Source organism: Gracilinanus agilis, chromosome 2, assembly GCF_016433145.1.
Source record: "Gracilinanus agilis isolate LMUSP501 chromosome 2, AgileGrace, whole genome shotgun sequence".
Lineage (NCBI taxonomy): Eukaryota > Metazoa > Chordata > Mammalia > Didelphimorphia > Didelphidae > Gracilinanus > Gracilinanus agilis.
Window position 1 is genome coordinate 547,034,260 of NC_058131.1, and position 23,531 is coordinate 547,057,790.

Genomic DNA, 23,531 nt, shown 5'->3' on the forward strand with positions numbered 1-23,531 from the left:
TCTGTCTCTCTTATAGATTTTCCCCAGAGCAGGGTATATGCATATACACTGAAATTTGCCCTTAAGTTTCACCATACCACACTCAACTCTGCAGACAGTGCGATGCACTTGGCAGGAGGTATGTCTTGGCACAGAGGGGGCCTCTTCAGGGATGGCACAGACATGCCAGAAGGCACTGACTCATCCCCAGAACTTCCACCTGGCTTTCAAAGGAGGGCCTGGAGAATGTTTTGTAGATTTTTGAGAGAAATTATAAGTGTAGTAGGCTCTTTCCTTAGGACATTAACAGGTATGTGTGGGCAGGTCCTTGTCAGAAAGGTACATTTTGAAAAGGAACATGGAGAAAGCAGCTTTCATGAATGTCATTACTTTAGTTGTGAAATTTTTTTTCATTGTAAAGAACGTGGAGAATCTGAGTTCTCCATAAATTATATAAGCCAAGTACTACAGGATAAAGTTTTTCTTGTTGTTCAGTCATTCAGTTGTGCCCAACTCTTTCCCCGTCAGCATATCATGCCTTTCCATTCTCCACCATCTCTTGAGGTCTGTCCAAGTTCATATTCATTGTTTTCATGACACTGTCTCTCCATCTCATCCTCTGCTTTTGCTTTCAATCCTCCTCAACACCAGAGACTTTTCCACTGAGTCCTGCCTTCTCGTTATGTGACCAAATTATTTAAGTTTCAGCCTCAGGATTTTATCTTCCAGTGAATAGTCTGAATTAATTTCTTTAAATATTGACTGATTTGATCTCCTTGCCCTCCAATGGACTGTCAAAAGTCTCCTCCAGCAGCACAATTCAAAATCATCAATTCTGTGGTGCTCAACTTTCCTTATCATCCAACTGTCATAGCCTACATTGCTAATGGAAAAAGCATAACTTTGACTATAGGAATCTTTTGGCAAGGTGATGTCTCTGCTTTTTGATAATGCAGCCCAGACTTGGTGTAGCTTTCCTTCCAATGAGCAAGTGTCTTTTTAGCACCAAAATTTTCCTACATTTTTATTGAGTTTATATATATATATAATGAAGACTATAAAACTGGTATGTTCAAGGACATTGTAAATGCTTCAGAATGAAATTCTCATTGTCAAAATCAAATGCATTTGGAAACCAGCTGAGGGAGGAGAGTGACTATACCATGTCTAATTTTTCAATAAGATATTTCATGTTTCCTTCTGTTTTTCCATTCTTTTGATTTTGTTTTCTTGCTACTTGGTTTCTCACGAAATCATTAGTTTCTAGTTGTTTAACTCTGATTTTTTAAGGTCTGATTTTCCATCATCTTTTGGTTCTCCTTTTTCATTTCTTTTTACATTGTTTCGTTTCTCTTCCCCACTTTTCCTCTACCTCTTTTAATTGTTTTTTTAAGTCCTTTCTGAGCTCTTCCAGAATCTATGTCCAATCCATATTTTTCTTTTGGACTTTGCTTGTGTTTGCTTTGCTTTCATTGTCTCCTCTGTGTCTGTACCTTGTTCTTTGTCTCCATAAAAATTCTTTTAGAGTTAGGTGGTTTTTATTGTTGTTTATGCATTTTCCCTATCTTTTTTATACATAGACTGTTTTCTGGGAGGTTCCAGTACCCTCTTAAACTTCAGTCCTTCCTTGATGCTGCCCTTAGCTTTTTTCCCTGGGTTTCTGCCAGTTTCAGTTTTTCCAATATGGTATGATGGCCTGAGGGCTGGGAGTTCTGTGAGCCACATCCCCCTGCTGATTTGATTAATTCTTGAGATGCTGATAGCTTAAAGACTTGCCTCAGGCTTTGGCATAAGCTTTTGATCTTACTTTGAGCTTGATCAGGTCAGGAACTGCTCAAATTCTAGCCTCAGGCTAAGGTATAAGTTTTTGGTCTCCTGGTGTACTTGATCTAATCAGGTACACAGTTGATTGCCCTGTCCTGGAGCTCCACCTTGAGCTTTTAGCAAAAAGATCTGGACCCACTTCGAATCTACCAACTACCCCAAACTGGGATCTGTGTCCTCACTACAAGCCCAGACCCAGACCCCTAGCCTTGCTCTGGGTCCACACAAAATAACCCACTCTAGCACAGGGCTGGGATTCCATACTTCCCCATAGGTTTAGAATTTCAAGGGGTGTGGATTGGTAGGACCCCTCTTTGCCTAGGCAGGGTTTCAGGGTCTGGATCTTGGCTTGGGCTTAGGCTCCGAACCTGAGAGAACCTGGGACAGCTGATGTGGGATGGGAGGTGTATGGCTTGCTCTTGGCTTGTTCTTCACTCCTTGCTCTCCTCTCACCCCAGGGCCCCAGATGTTCTCTGCCTACCTTTTGAGTTTTTCTTTTCTTGAAAGTTGTTTCATTCTGTTTCCTTGTTGGTTCTTTCACACTTGTATTCATTTTGGGGTGTTATTTTTAAGTTGGTTGGAGAGGATTCTCAATGCCACTCTGAGCTCCTTTGCTTTATTCCACTAACTTAACTCTACCCCCAGAACTTCCTCATGCCATGTCTAATTTGAAAGGCTCCCCTCCCCAATCCCTTACTTCCTGCTCCCCTTTCCCCACTACTTCTAACCAGTCTTGCCTTCCTAATGGGTTAGTGTGGAAGCTGATACACCAGCAGCAAGAGACACAGACAGGTTTTTTTCTTATCCCTTGTATGGGTACCTGATTAAAAGTCATTGCCATATGAATTTTCCTCATAGATATAAACATGATATTAAAACAAAAAAAATAATGAGCAACCTTTTTTTTACAGCTAGAGATGTATTTTCCTCCTGCTAGAGCCAGACAATAATATTCATTTCAAATGAATAGAAACTACCATTCAAAGAAATATACCATTCCTTCTTGGAATGACTGAATGAGCATTGATTAAGTACATGTGATCTCCAAAACTAACAGTGATAAGCACTGGCTATACAAGTAGAAAATAAAGACATTTCTGAGTGAGTTTACATTCTTATAAGCAGAGACAACCTACATTAAGGGGGTTTCCACTGCAAGACATATAGAAAGGTCCAGTGGTCTAGCCGCAAAGTGCATGATAACATGTTTTCTTTAGTGTATTTTCCATTGATAAAACTATATCCATTGAATCACTTTAACTGCCAAGGAATTTTGGGGTAAGAAATTTCTTTCTTTTCTTTTCTTTTCTTTTTTTTTTTTTTTTTTCTTTTCGGTAGCTGTGGCTGCCAAAGAGTTAAATGCTCGAGCACCTGCAGGGAGAGTTGCCAGGTTTCTTGTCCACATGAGTTGCTCCCCCAAATGATGAATTTGGAGACTGTGACTGGATCAGGGCCAATGATCTGTCAGTGTTATAGGTCCTTTCCATGAAGCAGAACACTTTTTGGTGGCACTAACTCCTATTCTGTCTGAAGACTATTCGTAGAGAAGTTTCTATCTGTAGTACGGGGGGGCCTGCAGCTCAAATATTTTCTTGCAAACAAAATCAATGTAAAAAATATAAATTATAATTATTTATTTAAATTCACACTTCACCACTTTTCCTTCATCTGTTACATGGAATTACAAAAAATAAAGAGAATTGAATTTTTTTTAAAGTCAGTGACCAAATCACCAGAAATATGACTGCAATAAAAACACAAAGTCTCTGCTGCTTTTCCTCCAGATGAAAATGAATGCCTCAGTGCACACATATGTGGAGGAGCCTCCTGCCACAACACCCTGGGAAGCTACAAGTGCATGTGTCCCACTGGATTCCAGTATGAGCAGTTTAGTGGAGGATGCCAGGATGTCAATGAATGTGGCTCAGCACAGGCCCCTTGCAGCTATGGGTGCTCCAACACAGAAGGAGGCTACTTGTGTGGCTGTCCACCAGGCTACTTCAGGATTGGCCAAGGGTAAGCATTCACTCCTCTGTCATTTAGTGAGCTGGACATCCTCTCACTCCCATCCTGATGAAATAAACCCAGAGTGTCCAGTTCTATGAGTTTATTGTGGAAGAACTAGTTTAAGAGCCAATCTCTTCATCTTAGGTACAACAAGTTCCCTACCCCTATTTCAGTAATAGAATGCTCCACTTTTCAAATCATTATGGACCACCAGCCTAAAGCAGAGCTGGGGTTAGGCGGCACATTTGCTAGTTCATGTCTTCTTCGGGGCCAGCATTGATTGCCTATGACATGCTCTGATGGGTTGAAGTGAAGACATATTTTCATTTTAAGCATCTTTTGAGCTGGTACAAAAGTTACATTTAAGTTAGTGTAATCACAGACAGACTCCATCAGAAAGACCTGAATTTGAGTTCTGCTTCAGATACTTAGCTCTGCAACCGCAGGCAAATCATTTAATTTCCCTCAGTTTAATTTATAAAATGAAGGGAATGGATGCTTTGTCCTAAAGATTCCTTCCAGCTCCAAATCTATGATCTTACCATCCTATGATTACATAAAAATGTAAGCAGATTTTAAGTTTTGCTTGCCACTTATGATTTAAAACTACTCTAGAAATTGTAGAAATGAATATTTAAAATGATAGCTACCGTGGGTTAACTGAGAGATTTTTCTTCACTAATTTGTATTTTATTTTTATGTGGTCTGGAGGATGAAATCAGTAGGTCCACAAGGCTTTTCCCTACTGAAAGAAACCATAGGCTAAAAGCCGTAGAACCCGAGGCTTAAAGAGTGTAAAGACAAAGTCCTCCCTTGCACTTTAGCTGGCCTTTGATGGGGAAGAAAGATCTCAGAGTTCTTATTTTTAAACTGGGAACACTGACATTTTTGTTTAAAACACCAGATTATTCATACCCGGGTGGTCTTTGGTTTTTTGACACACTGTTATCAAGTGGGTTCATGGAATTGAAGGTGAAAGAGTATTTTTTTTTTGTTTGATGAGCATCCCACAAAATGACAGCGCCTAGACAGAGATTCCCAGATGTTTGTGTCCAGTCTTCAGAAGCTTTCTATTTTGCATAAGTTTGTTGCCAGAAACATTTTCCCAACTGAAATTGAGGATCTCTGAGTTGGCCACTGGCCAATGGGTTTGGTAGCCATGCTTCTTGAAAAAGATGCTCCTGGGACATTAGAAACACTGGAAATGGGGTCCTGAGAAAGGAAGCCAAGGTTACCAAATCAGATTTCATTAAGTTTAACATGCGACTCTATTAAATGTGTCTGCATCTCGACATAGAGTGTGAAACTCTTACATTATTGTTGTCACATGGTTTATATAGAAGGATAAAGAAAGGAATTTGTAAGCTATGGAACAGCAGGGAGATTGTTGAAGAAATAGCAAAGCACAAATCGCTTTCCTGGCATCCCTCTTGAACTTCAAGAGGGAATGGAGTGTGGAAAAATGGTTATCTCCCTATGTCTCTCCTCCCCTTGGTGGCAAAACTTCTTGAGAAAGGCATCTACAAATTGTGCCTCCACTTCCTCTTTTTACACTGGATTCTAAACCCAATGCATTTGGGCTTCAAACTCATTCAGCAGAATGAGGCATTAGGACCAATGAATAGAGCTCTGGATCTGTAATGAGAAAGATGAGTTCAAATTTGACTTCAGATACTTAATAACTATGTGACTCTGGGCAAATCACTTAACCTCTGCCTGCCTTAATTCCTTCAATTATAAAATGGAAATTAAATGGGAATAATAATTGCACCTACCTCTCAAGGATCAAATGAAGTAATATTTGCAAAAAATACTTGCTTAGCACAGTGCCTAGAACATGGTATGTAGGTGCTAGATAAATGTTTACTCCTTTCCCTTGAAACCAATTTTTCCAAAGTTACTAGTCATCTCCCAGTTGTTGAGTCTAATGGCCTTTTCAGTCCTCATTCTTCTTGATTTCTCTGTAGTCTTTGCTCCTAGTTATTCTTCCCTCTCTCAATTTTCCCTTAAATATAGAAACTTAATACAATAAGTATGGCATAAATAAGTATGAAGAAATAATGCATATGCACACACACAAGTATTATGACCACTGTGTAGCAACTTACCCATTTGCAAATAATTCCCTCTATCTGTGAGATGTAGGAAGAATCTCCTGTACAAATACAGAAAATTATTTTTTAAGGTTATTTAGAATGAGCTCAGATAATTAAAGCAGATAGTAGTGATGTATGTACATATATGTTTTATATATATATAAATATATATATACACACATCTATATAAATTAATTAATTGAAAAATATTTTCCCATGGTTACATGATTCACGTTCTCTTCCTCCCCCTTCCCTCCCCCTAACCAGAGCTGACAAGCAATTCCACATATATTATCAATCACAACCTATTTCCATGTTATTCATTTTTGTAATAGAGTAATCTTTTAAAGCCTAAACCCCAAATCACATACCCATATAAACAAGTGATAAATTATATATTTTTCTTCTGGATTTCTATTCCCACAGTTCTTTCTCTAGAGATGGATAGTGTTCTTTCTCTTAAGTCCCTCAGAATTGTCCTAGATCATTGCATTGCTATTAGTAGCAAAGTCTATTACATTAGATCATCCCACAATGTTTCACTTTCTGTGTATAGTGTTCTTCTGGTTCTTCTTATTTCACTCTGCATCAGTTCACGTTGGTCTTTCCAATTCTTATAGAAATTGCCATTCCCTATGGCACAATAGTATTCCATCACCATCATATACTACAGTTTGTTCAGCTATCAATCAAGGGACATCTCCTTATTTTCCAATTTTTTGCCACCAAAAAAAGCACAACTATAAATATTTTTGTACAAACATATCCTTTCCTATTTTTTTATCTCTTCAGGATACTAACATAGTAATGATATTGCTGGATTAAAGGGCATACAATCTTTTAAAGCCCTTTGGGCATAATTCTAAATTGCCTTCCATAATGGTTGGATCATTTCACAATTCCACCAGCAATGCATAAGTGTCCCAATTTTGCCACATCCCGTCCAATATTTCTTATTTTCCTTTACTGTCATATTGGCCAGTCTGCTAGGTGTGAGGTGTTACCTCAGAGTTGCTTTGATTTGTATTTCTCTAATCAGTAGGGATTTAGAACAAGTTAGTGATATATATTTAAAATAGCTTCAGAATTTGACTAAGTGAAATTGACACAGTAGATTGAGAGCTAGATCTGGAGTCAAGAAGACATAAGTTCAAATCCTGACTCAGTCACTTACTAGCTGTGTAACCTAAGCAAGTAAATTAAATCAGATCTGCCTGCATATCCTGATCTGCAAAATGGAGATAATAACAGTACCTAACTCACAGGGTTATTGTAAGGATAAAATCAGATAGTTATTTGTAAAGTGCTTTGCAAACCTCAAAAGCATTATTCAAAAGATAGCTCTTATTATCAATATGTGAAATGCTTTTAGAACTCTGAAAAGCCACTGAACTACTTTCCTTTTGGATACATGTTTATTCATTCTGCTTAGCACAAATCTGAGTTTTGTGTTTTTCACATCTTTGAATCACCCTAACTACTTTCCTTCCTTTAAGCAGAATTTGGGTTGATCATTACTATAAATATTAATGTTTATATATGAACCATAATGTGTGAATTAATTATATACATATGTCATACCTTTAAATTGTATATTATACCTATACCTAGTTGTGAGACTCATTAGTATGAATCATACAAATTAGTAGATAATCTCCTGAGGGCTTTCCTCCTTTTCATTTCAGTCCAGTTCATGAAACATTTTTATACTCTAGACACAATGTTAGGCAATAGTATTACAAAGAAAATATAAAATTGTCCCTGCTATAAAAGATTCTCCTGGAGGGAGACAAACATATATACATTAAAAACACTGTATGTGTGTGTGGTGTGTGTGTGTGCGTGCGTGTGTGTGTGTGTGTGTGTGTGTGTGTGTAAAAAGTATCAGGAGTAGTAGTGATATTACATAGAACACTTAACAATAGAATAGAAGACACAATAGAGAAGTAAGGAAGAGTGAGATAGAAATGTGGGAGGAATAAATAGATGAGGGATCTAGGGAGTGTCAATGGGAGAAAGGAGCTTTGACCTTGGCAGCCTGCAGCTCATTCTGGGTTGAACCATAGGAGAGGAGATTGGAACAGCCCTCCAAGTAATAATGGTTCTATTGCTTTGATTATCAGTCCCTGAAATGGAGAGTAATAAAGTGGAGCAGGCACAATGGCAGACAGGTATCTAGTCCCTGATGTGTTTGAGATACTCATATCTTATCTCAGGGCAGCTCTGTCCCAAGAGCTTACTGCATTGTTGAGAATCAGGGCTCAAAAGGTTCTTTTTTTCTGGACTGATGTCTGGTATGGATTAAGAGGGTCAGCAAACCATATATCCAGTACTTGATCCTTTTCGATGATTAGGAGAGAAGTGGTGAAGTCCTATGGCTAGACTGGTTATTGAAAGATGAAGCATGTTTAAGGCATCTTTTGCAACACCTGAGAAAACTGAAATAAATCAAGTAAGTTGTTGTTGAGTCATTTCAAGTGTGTGTACTTCTTCATGACCCATTTGGGGTTTTCTTGGCAAAAATACTGAAGGGGTTAGCCATTTCCTTCTCCAGCTTATTTTACAGGTAAACAGGGTAAAGTGATTTGACCAGGGTCACACAACTACTAAATGTTTGAGACCAAATTTGAACTCAGGAAGAAGAGACTTCCTCATTTCAGGCCTGGCACCCTATTGGCTGTGCCACCTAGCCATCAAATAAAGAAAGGTGTCAAAAGCTAGAAAATATTCCTAATAAAGAGAGATAGTGAATTTAGTTATTTTTTCTACCTCTCCAATGCTTTCTCTTCAAATGTCTCCCAATGAAATTTCTGGGAATGTCTAATTTTCACATAATTACAAGATTCTAATGTAATGGATGGAGTTCTATGTTAAGAGTCACAGTACCTAGGTTTGACTCTCAGTTCTGATACTTATGACTTGTGTTTTGCATATCCTTCGAATATTGAAATATTGTGCTAAGTTTTCTGGGCCTCAATTTCCTTATCTGTAAATTTAAGTTTAGTCTAGAGGACCTATAGGGTCATTTTTAGTTCTCAGTCTGCAATCCTAAAACTTTAGAGGTTGTCTAGTTCAATATCCTTGCTCATTAGATGAATAATTCCTTGCATAGTATCCCAAAGTATTAATTCACCTTTCTCCTCTAATGGAAAGTCACTCTATCAAGTGAGTGCAAATTTTTGTATAAAAGGAAGAGAAAGACTGGTTCCTGGGAACCTTGAAATCCATGGAAAAAGTCACCAATCTGCAATGCTTCCCATATTCACTTCCCTTTTTTCCTCCACCTTCTGTTTTAATGATAACTGCCAACTGCTTGCTATATTAGGTTTAGAAAATAATGCAATAGAAAAATAAATGAAATAAGGCCAGTAGAAAGGAAATGACAAAAACTTCAGGGAGACAGGGAATTTCCCAGAGATCATGAGTCAAGCAAAATAATCTCTATATGGTAGCTCTTGGGGCAGGAAGACAGTCTGAAAGGGTGGTAATCCACAAGTGCAATCTAGATTGACTCTTAACAGTTCAGGGATTCATGCTTAGTTTAAACTCAACATTTGATTAATCCTTTCTCTTGTGGTTCTGTTGAAGAATTTATTTGCCTTGCTTCCCTCTCCAGGCATTGTGTTTCTGGGATGGGCATGGGCCGAGGACCTGAGGCTCCTGTCAGTGGAGAAGTGGATGACAATTCACTCTCACCAGAAGCTTGCTATGAATGTAAAATCAATGGCTATCCCAAAAGAGGCAGAAGACGGAGAAGTGTTAATGAAACAGATGCCCTTGATGCAGAAGTAAGTGCAAAAAGATCTTCTTTCCTGTCTGAACTCTCCCATTGTGGGAAAGCCTCTGGGGTCCTGGGTTTTCCCCACAGAGATGCTCTAAAGTGTAAAGGAATTGCCAAAGGAAAACCCAACCCCTTAATCAGACATTTCAACATTCCCTAGGATCTAGACTGCATTTTACAAGTTTCTGTGGGGCTTTCTGAAGTTCCTTGCTGCTATTAGGGAGTGGTCATCTGAAGATTTTCACATACTTGCTCATTTCCTCTGTCTCGCCAAACAAGAACGTTAAACACCCACCCAAAGTCTGCCCAGAGTGCGAACAGGTGGGCAGAGTAGAAAGGTGACATCGTGTGTCCCAAATGAGGACGCCAAGTCCTGGACGCAGGAGGTTGCTCTGCTGAAAAGAGCCATGTGGAGTGTGTGGAGAAAGTTGGATGGAGGGCAAAAATAACACTGAGCTCTAGCAGCCTGGCTTCCTACGCCTTACAACTGCTGCAGCCTTATAGTCAACTCTCAGACACAAAGACATCTGGCCTTGGGGCCACATAATCCAGTACATATGTTCACCCTGTAGTGCAGCGAGCTGAGCAAGAATTTGGTTGGAAGTATGACTGTGGGAGGATCATCATTATGTGTGTACATATTTAGGATGAACGGTTTTGAATGAGTGAATAAAATGTTAAGAGTAGGCATCCATACAGCAACCTAGCTTCAATAAAAAGAGATTGAGGTAGCCCTTTGAAAATTAAATGAAATGAAAAATGATGAATTTTTCAAACAAGGCACAATTAATTATGGGTGATTTTACATTGGCTTATCCCTTGTTTGGTTCGTGATTTTAATATCATGAGGTTTTACCTCTGCTCTATCTCTACATGGAAAAAATACAAACTGTGATGATGGTCAAGGGAAAAGCAGTTCCCTAGTTCTACAGATAACTGTGTCTGACTTTGGGTAACTCATCTGGTCTCTGTAAGCCTCAGTTTCTTCATCTATAAAATAAAGGGATCAGGTTTGATCTTCCATTATTCTAGGCCAAGTTTTAATGTTTTCTGACTGTTTTTTTCAACATGGCAAATGGCGTTTTGGTTAGAGCACTGACTTTGAAATCAAGAGAGACTTGGATTCAAACCCTGCCTTTGACTTTGTGTGACCAAGTTTAGTGCAAGTCACTAAACTTCTCTTTGCTTGGTTTCCTCAACTATAAAATGAGGGGATTGAACTAGAGAGTACCTAAGGTCTTTTCCAGTTCCAAATCTACAAACTTACCATCCTATTGTACACATAAAAGTCATATTATTGTGATATTAATGATCTCCTTGAAGGAGAAATTTTTTTTAAGTTGAGTTTTATTTAAAAAAAAAAACAACCAGAAGAAACTAATTATAATGTGTCCTTATTCAGGATCAGCCTGAGATGGAAGCCCCAGTGAGTCTGGCAAGTTGGGACGTTGAGAAGACAGCTGTCTTTGTTTTCAATGTTTCCTCGATCAGTAACAAAGTTCGGATTCTGGAACTCCTTCCAGCCCTTACAACTCTGACAAATCACAATCGATATTTAATTGAATCTGGGAATGAAGATGGCCTCTTTAAAATCAACCAAAAGGAAGGCATAAGCTATCTTCACTTCTCAAAGAAGAAGCCAGTGGCTGGAACCTATTCATTACAAATCAGTAGTATTCCTCTTTATAAAAAGAAGGAACTTAACCAGCTAGAAGACAAACATGACAAAGACTACCTCAGTGGTGAACTGGGTGATAACCTGAAAATGAAAATTCAGATTTTGCTTCATTAATTCACCAACCAAAGACCAAATAATGAAAAAAAAAAAAACAACAACAACAAAGATAGATAGGTAGAACTGAATGTTTCTCCCAGTCAGATTCTCCATATCATAGGTACAATCTTTCACGAGTACATTTGTATGCGTGAGCACTATTGTATTATTACATAAGCAAGGTACAGGATGAATACCCTAGCTCAAAACAACCACTTTCTCAGGCTTCTCATGAGTGTAGCTGAGCTGCCTTGGCATGATGTATAATGATATGTTGAATCTTGAAAACCGGGACATATTTCCATTGGAAGTTGGCCATTGATGCTGAGACATGTCATCCTTTCAGCAGAGGTACATGAATGTGCTTTCAATTGAAGGACTGTTCAATTTTAAAAATTTTTTTTAAAATTTTGCTTTTCCAACTACAACATACTAGGTCAGCCATTTATAATATCTATTTGGTGCTAGTAAATTTTCAAACTAGATTTATAAATGCACTGTAATATTTACACAACTTAGAAGCCAAATTGCAATTATTCAGTTTAAATATTTCATTAATTTCAGTCAACCAAAGTTAGCTCAGTAGCTTATCTCAGTTATGACTATAATACAGTACATGTAAATTAAGTGTGTGTATACTGTAATCGTGCTATTTTTTATCATTGAAGCGTTTGTAAACTAGAGTAATAATACCCTAAATGTGAGGGTTTATAATGGTGCTTATTAAGACCAACTACTTGTTAACTATACACCAACCTAATGATGAAATGTCTGTGACTTACCCAAAATTGCACTGAGGTCAGGAAGGGCCAGTAAACATTCTCAGCCATCAAATGACCCTCAGTGCCCACCATACATCTTGATATTGTGTAATATGTGCCAAGAGTACCCATAATGATCCTTATCAACAAGGGCTCAATGTCATAAATGTCACAATAAAACAGTCTCTTTTTTTAGTTTATCCTATGGCTTGGTTTTCTTGCTCAAAGTCCTGGAGTGGAATGTTTAGACTTCAGGTCCTGTGGTTATTGGGACCGTACCAAAGATTAAATTGAGCAAGATTTTCCCAGTTCTAAGTCACTCTGCGCCTGTGAATCACAGCTTCTAAAGATGCCTAACTTATAACACCTGGAAGACTTTCGTCTGGCATATATACATATAGCCAGTCTGCTGTTTTGTTCACTGCATTTGATAAAGAGTAGAGGGAAAAAAAAAATCTGACGTCCACAATTCTACATAGCAATTAAATTATTTCAGTTTAATGAGTTACTCCACCAGAAATTCAGATTGTGGCTTCCCCTCTGAAACGTGACCTAATTAATCTTGTGACTTGGGAACTTCAATAGTTCCAAATACTGTTAAATATAAAGTTCAGTCATATTCGGAGAACATGTGTGTTTCATTACCAAAGTTTTATCTGCTAACCCTGCCCTGGCCCCCAACTGTTGGCAAGCTTTAGGTGTTCCATTTTCCCCCCCTAAATATCCATTGTTAGTCAATTCCATTTTAATTAGAAAGGATAATTGAGCATTGAGTCCTAGAGAAAGCAATAGCTTTTCTTTTCTGGAATGTATAATGTGAAAATGCCAGTATTTTGATTTTTGAGTGCAATAATATATTTTTAGCATGATAATAGTCAACTGATATGGAACAGTTTAAAAAAAGAGGGAAGTTTAACAGTTTATGGCAGTGAAAATACAAGAAAATTTGAAAGCTGCTTCTTGCTTAGTCTAGGGAAGGGAAGACCAAGGGTGGTTGTGTTTGTCATCTTCAAATATTTAATGGGTTGTCATGTGGAAAGGAAAAGGATTTTCTTCTGCTTTCCCCAAGAATTTTGGAGAAAGTCAAAGGGTGGCTTGCTCTCCGGAAAGGCTTTCTCAAGAGATTCATAGGTTCAAAGGTAGAAAGGAACTTGAAAAGTTGTGTCTGGTAGGAGCTATCCACACTGCCCACCCTTTGAAGTAGTGAAGTCTCTGCCATAGGAAGTGTTCAAACACAGGCCAGGGGACCATCTATCAGGGAAGTGAGACTGCAATGGATGACCCCTAAGGTTTCTTCCAACTCTAAAAGTCTAGGATCCTACAATAGGAGTGCATGCATTGTAGTTGTTACAAGGAAACATGCATAGCATCACAGCACAACAGTTTATGGAAGGGAAATATTTTTTGATAATTCAATCAGTGCAGTATTATTTTCAATAATGGGTTTTCTGCATAACAAACATAACAGTATAAAATGGAGTTGGCACATAGTGGATCACTTTGATATTTTTAATAGACTAAGTCTGGATTTTATTTATTCCAGGGCCAAAATTTTTTTAACAGCATATTTTCCAGGATTTCTAATGCTTAACACTTTCCTGGGTCTACCATTGTAAATATTCCTACTGCAACCAATACTCATAACTCTTTTAACCCTGGGATTTAAAACCCCCATCTTTCCTTCCATTTCTTTGGACCTTTTCACTTTATTTGACTAGTGGAAGAGTTTGGTTTGTGTCAATCTTTCAGGAGCTTGAACACATTTGGGATTGGGGGTGAGGGGGCAGGCGGACAGCAGAGCAAGGCAAGTTTGTCTTTCTGCCCTGGCCTGTTTCATTGGCCAATACTTATTTTGTAAGTGGAGCTGAAATGAACCCAGCTGGCTTTGTGAAACATTTTGACATGCATAAACAACTACATTTCAGTCCAGCAAATAGCACTTTACTAAGCCAAAGCAGCCTTGGGCACTGCCATTACAAAGACCATTAACAACTTTTAGAAATCACATCTGTTTTGTTAACCGGTAAAGATGAGCCAAGTTAGGTAGGAGACAGATTCATTTAGCATTTGCTATAACTTTACATGAGATTAGTGAACTAGGGTCTGTCAGGGATTTCAGAATCACAGTAGAACATTTTAAATGTGAGTCAAGATTTGTCGTTCGATTCACTTCAATAAGCATGATACCTTTAAATGGCTTGAAATTTAATTTGGAGTCATTTTTTTCATTTTTGGTTTTACTTGTAGGTCTTAAGCATACTTTTTTTTAAAAAAAAGTTTAGTTTCTTAATTGTTCTTGAACTTGAATTGATATTTGGGGATGTTATTTTTCAATGTTTAGCAGATGTACTGCTGTTTGGTGGATTATGCACCTATGTATGACTGAAGACAGTGTTGTTACATCTTGCAGTTTAAAATAATGTATTTGTAATAAGGGTCATCAAATAAACCAGTTACCTTCATTTGGCTTGGTACTTTGGACTTGCTAAGCCCCGTATGTGACAAAATAAAGGTTCTCCAGTATTCTCCTGGCTTTAGAGCCAGGAACCAGCTGTGATTTTTTTGCTTTTCAGATGTCAGTGTATATAAGGTGACTTGGCTTACTTTACAAGATTGGATCACAAATAAAGTCTTTGGCCTCTTTGCATGTCTGTAGAAGCCCTCTGAGTGCCTTACGACAATGTCATGTAAACTTGACAACTGACATGAATTTGGCAGGATGTGGCCATTTCTACAAATTCTGTCTTTCCAACATACTTTTAATGAATTCAGAATGTTTCCTTCTGCAAACAAGGACACCAACCTCGTACAAGGGCACAGGCTTTTATGGATTCTTAGTCTGAAATGAATTCTTATTTGTAAAAATGAGTTTCAGTTTTCTTTTCCATTGGAGCCTCAGGAAGGAGGAGCGCCTTTTCAATAAGGGTGAATCATAGGAGGTAAGTGGATGAATTTTTTTTCTACCTAATATCCATCCTACACCGAGAATTTTAGCTCTTTGGCTAATAAGACCTTCAAGCTTTTTATTTCAGTGAGGCATATTCCTCCCCTCCCACCCTCCCTCCAAGAAAGAAGTTTCCTCTTTAGATGCAGTTTAACAAAGTGACAAAGTATTTCACCTCTTTATTCCTTGTTCTTCTCTCGGGGTTGGTCCTGCTGTTGTAAATATTCACGTTGCAACAAGAACTCAGAACCCTTTTAACCCTCAACCAATCTCAACCACTTGACCAGAGAGCAAGGCCTTTTGACATTCTCTAGAACATCAGTTAGCCAGTGAGGTGTGGCTTCAGGCAGAGGAGATACAATGCTCCCACAATCCCCACTCCTCTTCCTTTTGTGTCGCCTTTCTGCTGTAATAATGAAAATAAATGTAATGTGTAATAATTAAAATGCTACATATAATAGTTAGAAATTGGTTTTGTTAAATAATATTAGTTTAAAAATTGTGGTCACCGTTCATAAAATTAACTCAAGTCATGAGGATGACAGTAGCTTTTAACAATTTAATTTAATATAAATATAGTATAAGAAAGAAATAAGGAAGGAAGTAGAAAATCATTTCCCAGCCTATCACCCTAAAGTCTGATACATAGAATTTCAGCTCACTCCCCAGCAAGGTTCCAATCTCATGTAGAAGTTCAATAGTCTCTTCTGAGCAAGAGTCTTACCAGCCCATGAGGGTGTCTTCTGCCTGAGCCACCAATGCTGAATGGAGTAGAAGAATCAATCCCAGAAAACTCACACCAAAGACCTTGATCTTCTCTATGGTCTCATCTTTTCTAGCCCTTTTCTACACATCCCTTCCTGTCTCTTTGAGCTGGTCTATCATATCTCAGGAACCAATCAAAGTCTCTCTGCCCTGGACCCTTAACCCTTAGTTCCAGCCATGCTAATGGGATGGGTCGGATGAGAAGAAAGTTCATAACCCTGGGAGGAAGGGGTTCCCTTTACACACTGCCTTCTCCCTACCTCACTTTTTTTGATATATTCTTTACCACTCTAATGGAAGTTGTTGAGCCGATTTCCTCTTACTTTTAAGGAAAGTATTCTCTGAGAGGAATTAGATCAAAAGAGGATTATAAAACTACACCTTACTTTATGAATATAAATCAATAATAATTGCATCATCTATTAATTCCACCAGCTACAGTGAGATAAAAAGCTCTTGTGCCATTGCTGCTAAAGAGGTGAAGCAGCATGATCTTGGGATGCCAGAATTACAAAGGCCAGAATCTGATGTGTCTATTTTTAACTAATAAAATCAACTTGAAAAACAATTCTGTGTTTTTGTCTTCCTTTGCACCTAGAATATCCTTTATCATATACTGTATCATTCAACACATTAAGCAGCTATTATGTTCCAGGCACCGTGCTAAACCCTGGAGATATAACAAAGAATGGAATAATTCTATTCTCAAGGACTTTAGATTCTATCAGGGAAGACTGGCAGAAAATATAAAAAAGAAATACAAAGTAGTCGGAGAGAGAGCTTTAGCGTGGGGTGGGCAGGGGTGAGGGGTGGAACAGGAAATCAGGAAAAGGCTTTGTAAAGGTGGCACGTAAACTGATTCTTGAAGCAAAAGTGGGAAAATATGGAAGGCCTAAGTTCAAATCCCACCTCAAACCTGTATAGTACTGGCTATGTGAGCCTGTGCAAACAAGGCAAATGATTAAACCTTTTTGTGCCTTTATTTCTTTATCTGTAAAATATGAAAGTATGCTTTTCCATTCATCCCTATCTCTGCCCTAATACTTGCTTACCTGAGCTAATGCACACACGTGCAAAGATTGATGACCCATAGGTCACTATACAGTGTCTATTTCTTGATTATTCAAGACAGTAAATCAGCACACCAAAAGAAAAGAGTTCAGAGACTGATGACCAGTTGTCTAAAATTTCCTATTCAATGTCTCTGTTTCTTGATCAGTGTGGGCAGTAAAACAAATTTGTCATTTCTTTGAGGTCTTGGATTCCAGAAGAACTCACCCCTAGTCCAAGTGAGTCTTGCTATTTTGGGGATCAGATACATCTGAGAAATTTAGAAGGGAGCTCATGGCTCATTTAGACCCACCCATATCCAACCAGGAATGTCCTTGACATCATCCCTTCAAGTGGTCCTCTAGTCTAACTATAATCTCTAGTGCAGAGAAACCCAATGCTTCCTAAGATACTCCTCTACTTGCAGACAGAATGAATCATTATGGAGGTTTCTTTCAGCTCCCACCAAGCCAAAAACTGATGTGGTTTCAACAAATACCCAAAGAGTTCAATCCTGGTTATAGCTTGTTAGAGGCAACTAGGTGGCCCAGTAGATAGAGCACAAAGGCATAAGGCCATTGCTGCAATATCCTGTTTCATTACACGTTTGCTCTCCTATGTTCTTATCCTTCATTTCTCCCCTGTTTGGTGTGCTGTTTGTTCCCACCCCCAATATTGCTTCTATTTCTCTCCTTTTACCCTCAACCAAATGTTCTCCGTCTTTCTTCCCCCTCCAGGTTTATGGATTTCTTCCCATGAAAACTCAAATGGTACTGTTGTCTTTGATTCCTCAGATCCTAAAAGTGACAGGCATATAGTAGGCACTTAATAAATGCTTGTTGATTGAGTATTGTTCCTAATCTACAGTGCTACTCTACTATTCCTTTTATTTAACCCTTTCATATTTATATTTCAGGCATGTCACATCTGAAAGTCATTGGTACTTGTGAGGCAGAATTTACCTCTTAGCCTTAATATCTCCATTTCACATTATTATTCACACACATACATGAATTTATAAAGATATATGAGGCTACAAATTTTCTTATCCCCCCTCATCCCTGATATTTTCTACTGTGAATTACTATTTCACTATTTATCTGCTCAGTCGCCCTTTATGGTATCCAACTTGGAAATTGTTCTCTACTCCTCACTACTTTAAATTGAAAACTTTCTTGCTCAGATTTTCAAATCTCTAAGCAAATGTATTTTTACTGGCCCTCTTTAGATTCACTCCATCCCAGGCTCCCATTCCTCTGTATTAAACTATGGCTCGGAAAAGCCAAATCCCTTTCTCATAAATCTTTTTTTCAAAACAAATGGTTCGTTTGTCAAATCCCTTGCTTCTTCTGAAACCCCTACCTCAATCAGCAGCAGTGTAATTAAAAGAAAAAACCTAAATTACCTGTGTCCCTAAAGTCTTCTGGTTCAAGTATTAAAAATCCTGTGAATGAGGGTTCAATCCACTTTAAAATACAGATTCCTTTTTCCCTGGATTTTCTGCAGGCAGGCAATAGGCCTCATTTGCAAGCTTTGTTTTCTCATTCTCTCTTCCCTTCCCTAAACTCTACCCTATAGTCTCAATATTACATTTGTAGCACCTTTCTTTAGGATTCCTAGACATTATTTTCACTGTTTTCCCCCTCCAGTAATTCACTTTGCCCTCTCTACATTAGATGCTATTAACTACTTCTTTCTAGATATTTAGGAATTTGTTCTCTCACCCCCTATCCCAGAACTCACAGCATATGGAATGGACTCGGAATCTGGAACAGACTGGAACCCTTAATGGCCGGTACTTTTCCCAGTCAGTATCTTGTCTTGGGCAAGGATTTCCAACTGCTATGACTAAATCATTCTCATACAGGAGTGTAGATAAAGGCAGGCCTACATTCTCCCTATTCTACTAGCTTTTGCCTCTTCTGTCCCTTCCTCATTGTTGACCTTGAGCCCTGCAGATCAAGTTTACAAGTCCAAGAAGTATTTCACATTCCCTCTTGTCCTTGCAATCACCAACTAAATTCAGCCATTTCTTTCTCCATCATTATGAATGTCAGTGGTAGTCGAGTTATTCCAAAGAGGCAAAATAATTGGCCCAAGTGTCTACGCACTAAGAGTAAGTGGCAGTCCTGGAAGTGGAACCTGGGCCTGCCAATTACAAATTCAGTACCATTTCTATTCCTTTTTGTTTTATCCTGTGTCTGTATTTCTGCAGTCTATAGAGAACTATGCTTGACTCTCCACCCAACAAAGTCAATGCCTTAGTTAGGCATTCAAAACTTTTCATAATCCGGCTCCAGTTTATCTTTCCTCCTCACCCAAGAGCTTTATCTATCTATACCTAGACTGATTTCCCTCCTGGCATGGTCTTTTCATGCCTGACATTTGGAGAGACACAACAGACTCACACTACCCTCCATTTTCAAAGGGCCCTGGAAGATGGGAGTCCCAGTTCACCATTCCTATAGCTAACATACACCGACCTCCTCCTGCCCAGACCTCTGTTATTTAAGAGTCAATCTGTTGGTATGAAAACACCCTTCTCCTGCTATTAGTCCAAACTCCATTATCACCACTCTCCTCAGCTCTCCTTTCCAGTTTCTATCCTCTGTCTCTTGCCCTTCACTTGTGCCCTCTGGACACCATTCCCATCATTAAAAACATCCCTTCATTCTTCATCTTAGTCTTTCAATCACCATTCTCAGCAACTTCTCCTCCTTTGAGATTCAACGCCCCTGACCTTCCCAACTTTTCATTCACCCACAGGTTTGGCGATGCCTAAAATCTAACCATTATCCTTAACTGTGCTACCCTTATGATGATGCTGAACCCTAAAATTTGCCTCTGATCATAAGCTCCCAGCCTGAGTCCTGCTCTTTCTCTGTCCCATGACCTCAAGTCACTCCACTCCTCCTTATTCCCTCTCAGTCCATCACCCTTACTCTCTAGCATTACTTTTCTCCCTTCCTTAATTACAGTCAACCAGTTCAACTTTAACCTTAAGTCTCCTGCCCTTTGTCCTTCCAAACATCCCTCCTATATGGACCTTCCACCTTCTCTTCTTGTCCTCTTGGGTTTCTGAATACCAATGGAGGAAATCACACAGTTGTACCCAGTGTGTCCACTGGCAGTCCTTTTGTGATTCCATTGATGCAGGTAACTCCTTTGTGGAGATTTCCTCAATGGGGACAAATTGACAATTACTTGCCACATACAGTCTTAGAGAATTGCCTGGGGTAATAAGAGGATAAGTGATTTGCCCTGAGTTAGATAGCCAGTAAGTCAGAAGTAGAATATGAACCCGAGGCCATCTCTTTATGAAGACTCTCTATACCATCTTTCCATCAACTGCTCTAGGCAGCCATACAGTCCTTTTAATTGTTCCAAACATTCTCTTCTCTTTTCAAGCTTCTCTTGACCCCTGCAAACATTTTTTCTCCAACTCAAACACCCAGCAGGTATTTGGCCTATTTTTCTTAGAAAATGATGGCTCTCAGTCATGAGCTCCCTCAGAGTCATCTTTAACTCGTCACTCTCTTGCCCTCTCATATCACCTCTCTCCCATCTCACCATATCCATATGGCCACAAAAACTCACCTTATTTCTCCTGGACTTCCCCTATGCCCTCTGAATTGTCCTCTCTACTTCCTGTCAGTCAATTAGTATTTATTAAGCACCCACTGTTTGCCAGGTACTATGCACATACAAAGAAGGCAAAAAGCAGTCCCTGTTCTCAAATTGCTCCCATTCGAATGGGGGAGAAACATGCAGACAGCTATTTACAAATGAAACAATGAGGCAGAGGGAAAGCATTTATATAGTCTTCTTGACTCCAGGCCTGGTGCAATATCTACTATGCCACCTACCTATATCTAATAAATTATAGACAAGATAAATTGAAGATAATCAACAAAGGAAAGGCACTAGCATTATAGGAGATCAAGAAAAGCTTCTCCCAGAAAGTAGAATTTTAGTTGGGACTTGAAGGGAGCCAGGAAAGCTAGGAGATGGGGATGAGGAGACAGAAAGAGAGTCCCAGGCATGAGAGGGAGCCAGTGAAAATTTCCAGGCACAGCAAGGAGGCCAGTGTCCCTGGATCAGAGAGTATGGGGGGAGTGGGTAGTAGACTGGAGTGGGAGTAGACTGGAAAGGTAGAAAGGCCCTAGGTTATGCAGAACGTGAAAATCCAAATAGAGGATTTCGTGATGGAGTCTACAATTCCTCCTTCACACAGCTACCAAATGATCTTCATAAAGCATAGGTTTGACTACTTCTTCTCCCCTGCAGGAAAATCTTCAGTGGCTCTCTCTATTGCTTCTAGGACAAAGCCAAGACCCCCTAGCCTGACTGGTAAAGAAATTGAGGCTGAGACAACTTAAGTGACTTGTACCCAATCACAGCACTACTAAGAAGCATGGCTAAAACTAGAACCCAAGTATCCTGGTTCCAAGTGGAGTACTCTAGCAACCACCCCACTCTGCAAGAATGTCTTTTCAGTCACGTTTGACTCTTTGTGGCCCTATTTGGGGTTTTCTTGGCAAAGATACGGGAGTGGTTTGCCATTTCTTCTCCAGCTCATTTTGTAGTTGAGGAAAATGAGGCAAACAGGGCTAAGTGACTTGCCTAGAGTCACTTCTAAGGGTCTGAGACTGGATTTGAACTCAGGAAGATGAGTTTTCCTGACCCCAGGCGTGGGGCTCTATCTATTACCTCCCTTAACAGCAGAGGACTTGCCTAGAGTATTGGTTAATAAAAACATCTTTTGTCAAAAGCCCACTCTAAATAAGGTGTTTAAGCTAGACCCCAGGGGAGATTCAAAGATAAATTAGACTGGGCCCTTCCCTTTGGGAATCTTGGCCAAGGCAAGTAGATATTTGGAAGACTGTTCTAGCTAGTACTTCATCCCCTAAACCAGGGGCCTAGCAGCATTTTAAAATGTTTTTGTTGGAACCACTGATATCGGAAAACAAAACTTTATATACATTTTTTAAGCCCCCATGCAGCCCCTCAGCCATTTTCTGGGGTAGAATATATTGGCCTTTTAAGACAACTAAAACTGGTTGAGAGCCAGACATGAAAATTGCCTTTAATGGACTTGCTTTCTGGAGCTGACCCCCTTTTGAGAAGGGTCAGGGCTGCAAAAATAGCCCAGGCAGCTGCCCTGGGCAGCCCACAGAAGATCTAAGAGGACAGGTGGGAAGCACACCTGAAGTTGAAAAATATTGACAGACAGGAAGGGAAAAGGAAGGAGTGAAACCTACTTTCCCTTGTAAAGGAGGCTACGTTTATCTTTAGGGCTCTCCAAGAGGAAACACTCTTACACTGCCACCCCTTCATGATGCCCCTTCCTGATGGTCGGGGAGGGCCCCCTTTTTTTCCCTCTGGGACTTTTCCCACGCCACCAGGCCCAGCCTTTGCTTTAGATTATAAGTGGGCGCTAAACTAAGCTTAAGAGAGAAAAGAATGGAGTAAGATTAAGGAGGAAAGAAAGCATAGGTTGAAAGGAAAGGGAATAAGAAGGGGGAAATCTGGCATATTTCCTGTGAATGGAATGGGGGTGGTGGTGGAAGAGAAACGTATGTGAAAGTAGTTCTAACCAGGCATAACATCTGAGAGAAAGAATTCTAGAAAGTTCCCTCAAAGGATCCTCACCTGGATGTTCCTTGAGCCCGGGGATTCTTAACTTGTGTCATGGGCTCCTTTGACAGTCTACTGAAGCCTCTGGACCCTTTTTCAGGATAAATATTTGTGACCCTCACTAATGATTGAAGGAAATGCACAATTTCAGTAGAGGTCAGTAAAAATAAAGATTTTTTTTTCCCCTTAAACAGCATCATTCCCCTTCATCTGAAATATTCTCTTCACTCAGTTACCACCTTAGTTCAGTCCCTTTTCACTTCTCACCTAGATTATTGCAACAACCTACCAACAGATCTGCTCGCTTCAAGTCCTTCCCCAGGCCAATCCATCCTGCACCCTATTGCCAAATTAGTTTTCCTTAAAGTGAAGATCTGACCATGTGACTCCCATACTCAATCCATTCCTTGGCAAGGTCAGTGAAGGCAGCTTTTAGGATGGGAAGGGAAGTGCTTTGGGACATAATGGTAAAGAGTTTGGAGAATCAGGAGTAGGATATCTATGTTCCTAAATCCTAAATGTAGATTATATATAATCTACATTTATATTACATATATATTTATATACACACATATATGTTTATATGTATGTATATATAATATTCATGTACAACACAGGTATTATATGTGTGTATTTACATATATAATGCATATATATTCATAATAATTTTTTTTAATCCTTTGAGGACAAAGGGAAGCCATGTGGTAGTACAGGAAAAGGAACACATCACTGGCAGGCAAAACAACTAGAGTTCCGCCACCATGTAGGTTTTTTTTACCTTAGCCAAGTAACTTATTCTCTCATACGGGGATCAAAGGATTCCATTTGAAGGATCAAAGGATCTCTGAAAGTCTCTGAGACTTTAAAGATGTCCTTCAGTGACAGTGGAGGGCTTTGAATTCTCTAGAGGCTA

The 23,531-nt window shown here is 39.2% G+C and overlaps 1 protein-coding gene across 1 annotated transcript in view; it reads left to right on the forward strand.

Moving 5' to 3' along the window:
- FBN1 (fibrillin 1) overlaps positions 1–12,928 on the forward strand; it is a 307,141-nt gene extending 294,213 nt beyond the window's left edge. The window contains exons 62-64 of the mRNA XM_044660055.1: positions 3,588–3,819; positions 9,523–9,694; positions 11,090–12,928. Coding sequence (XP_044515990.1) covers positions 3,588–3,819; positions 9,523–9,694; positions 11,090–11,479 — 794 coding nt within the window. The 3' untranslated portion in view covers positions 11,480–12,928. The remainder of the gene's footprint in view (positions 1–3,587; positions 3,820–9,522; positions 9,695–11,089) is intronic.
- Positions 12,929–23,531: the final 10,603 nt, after the last annotated feature.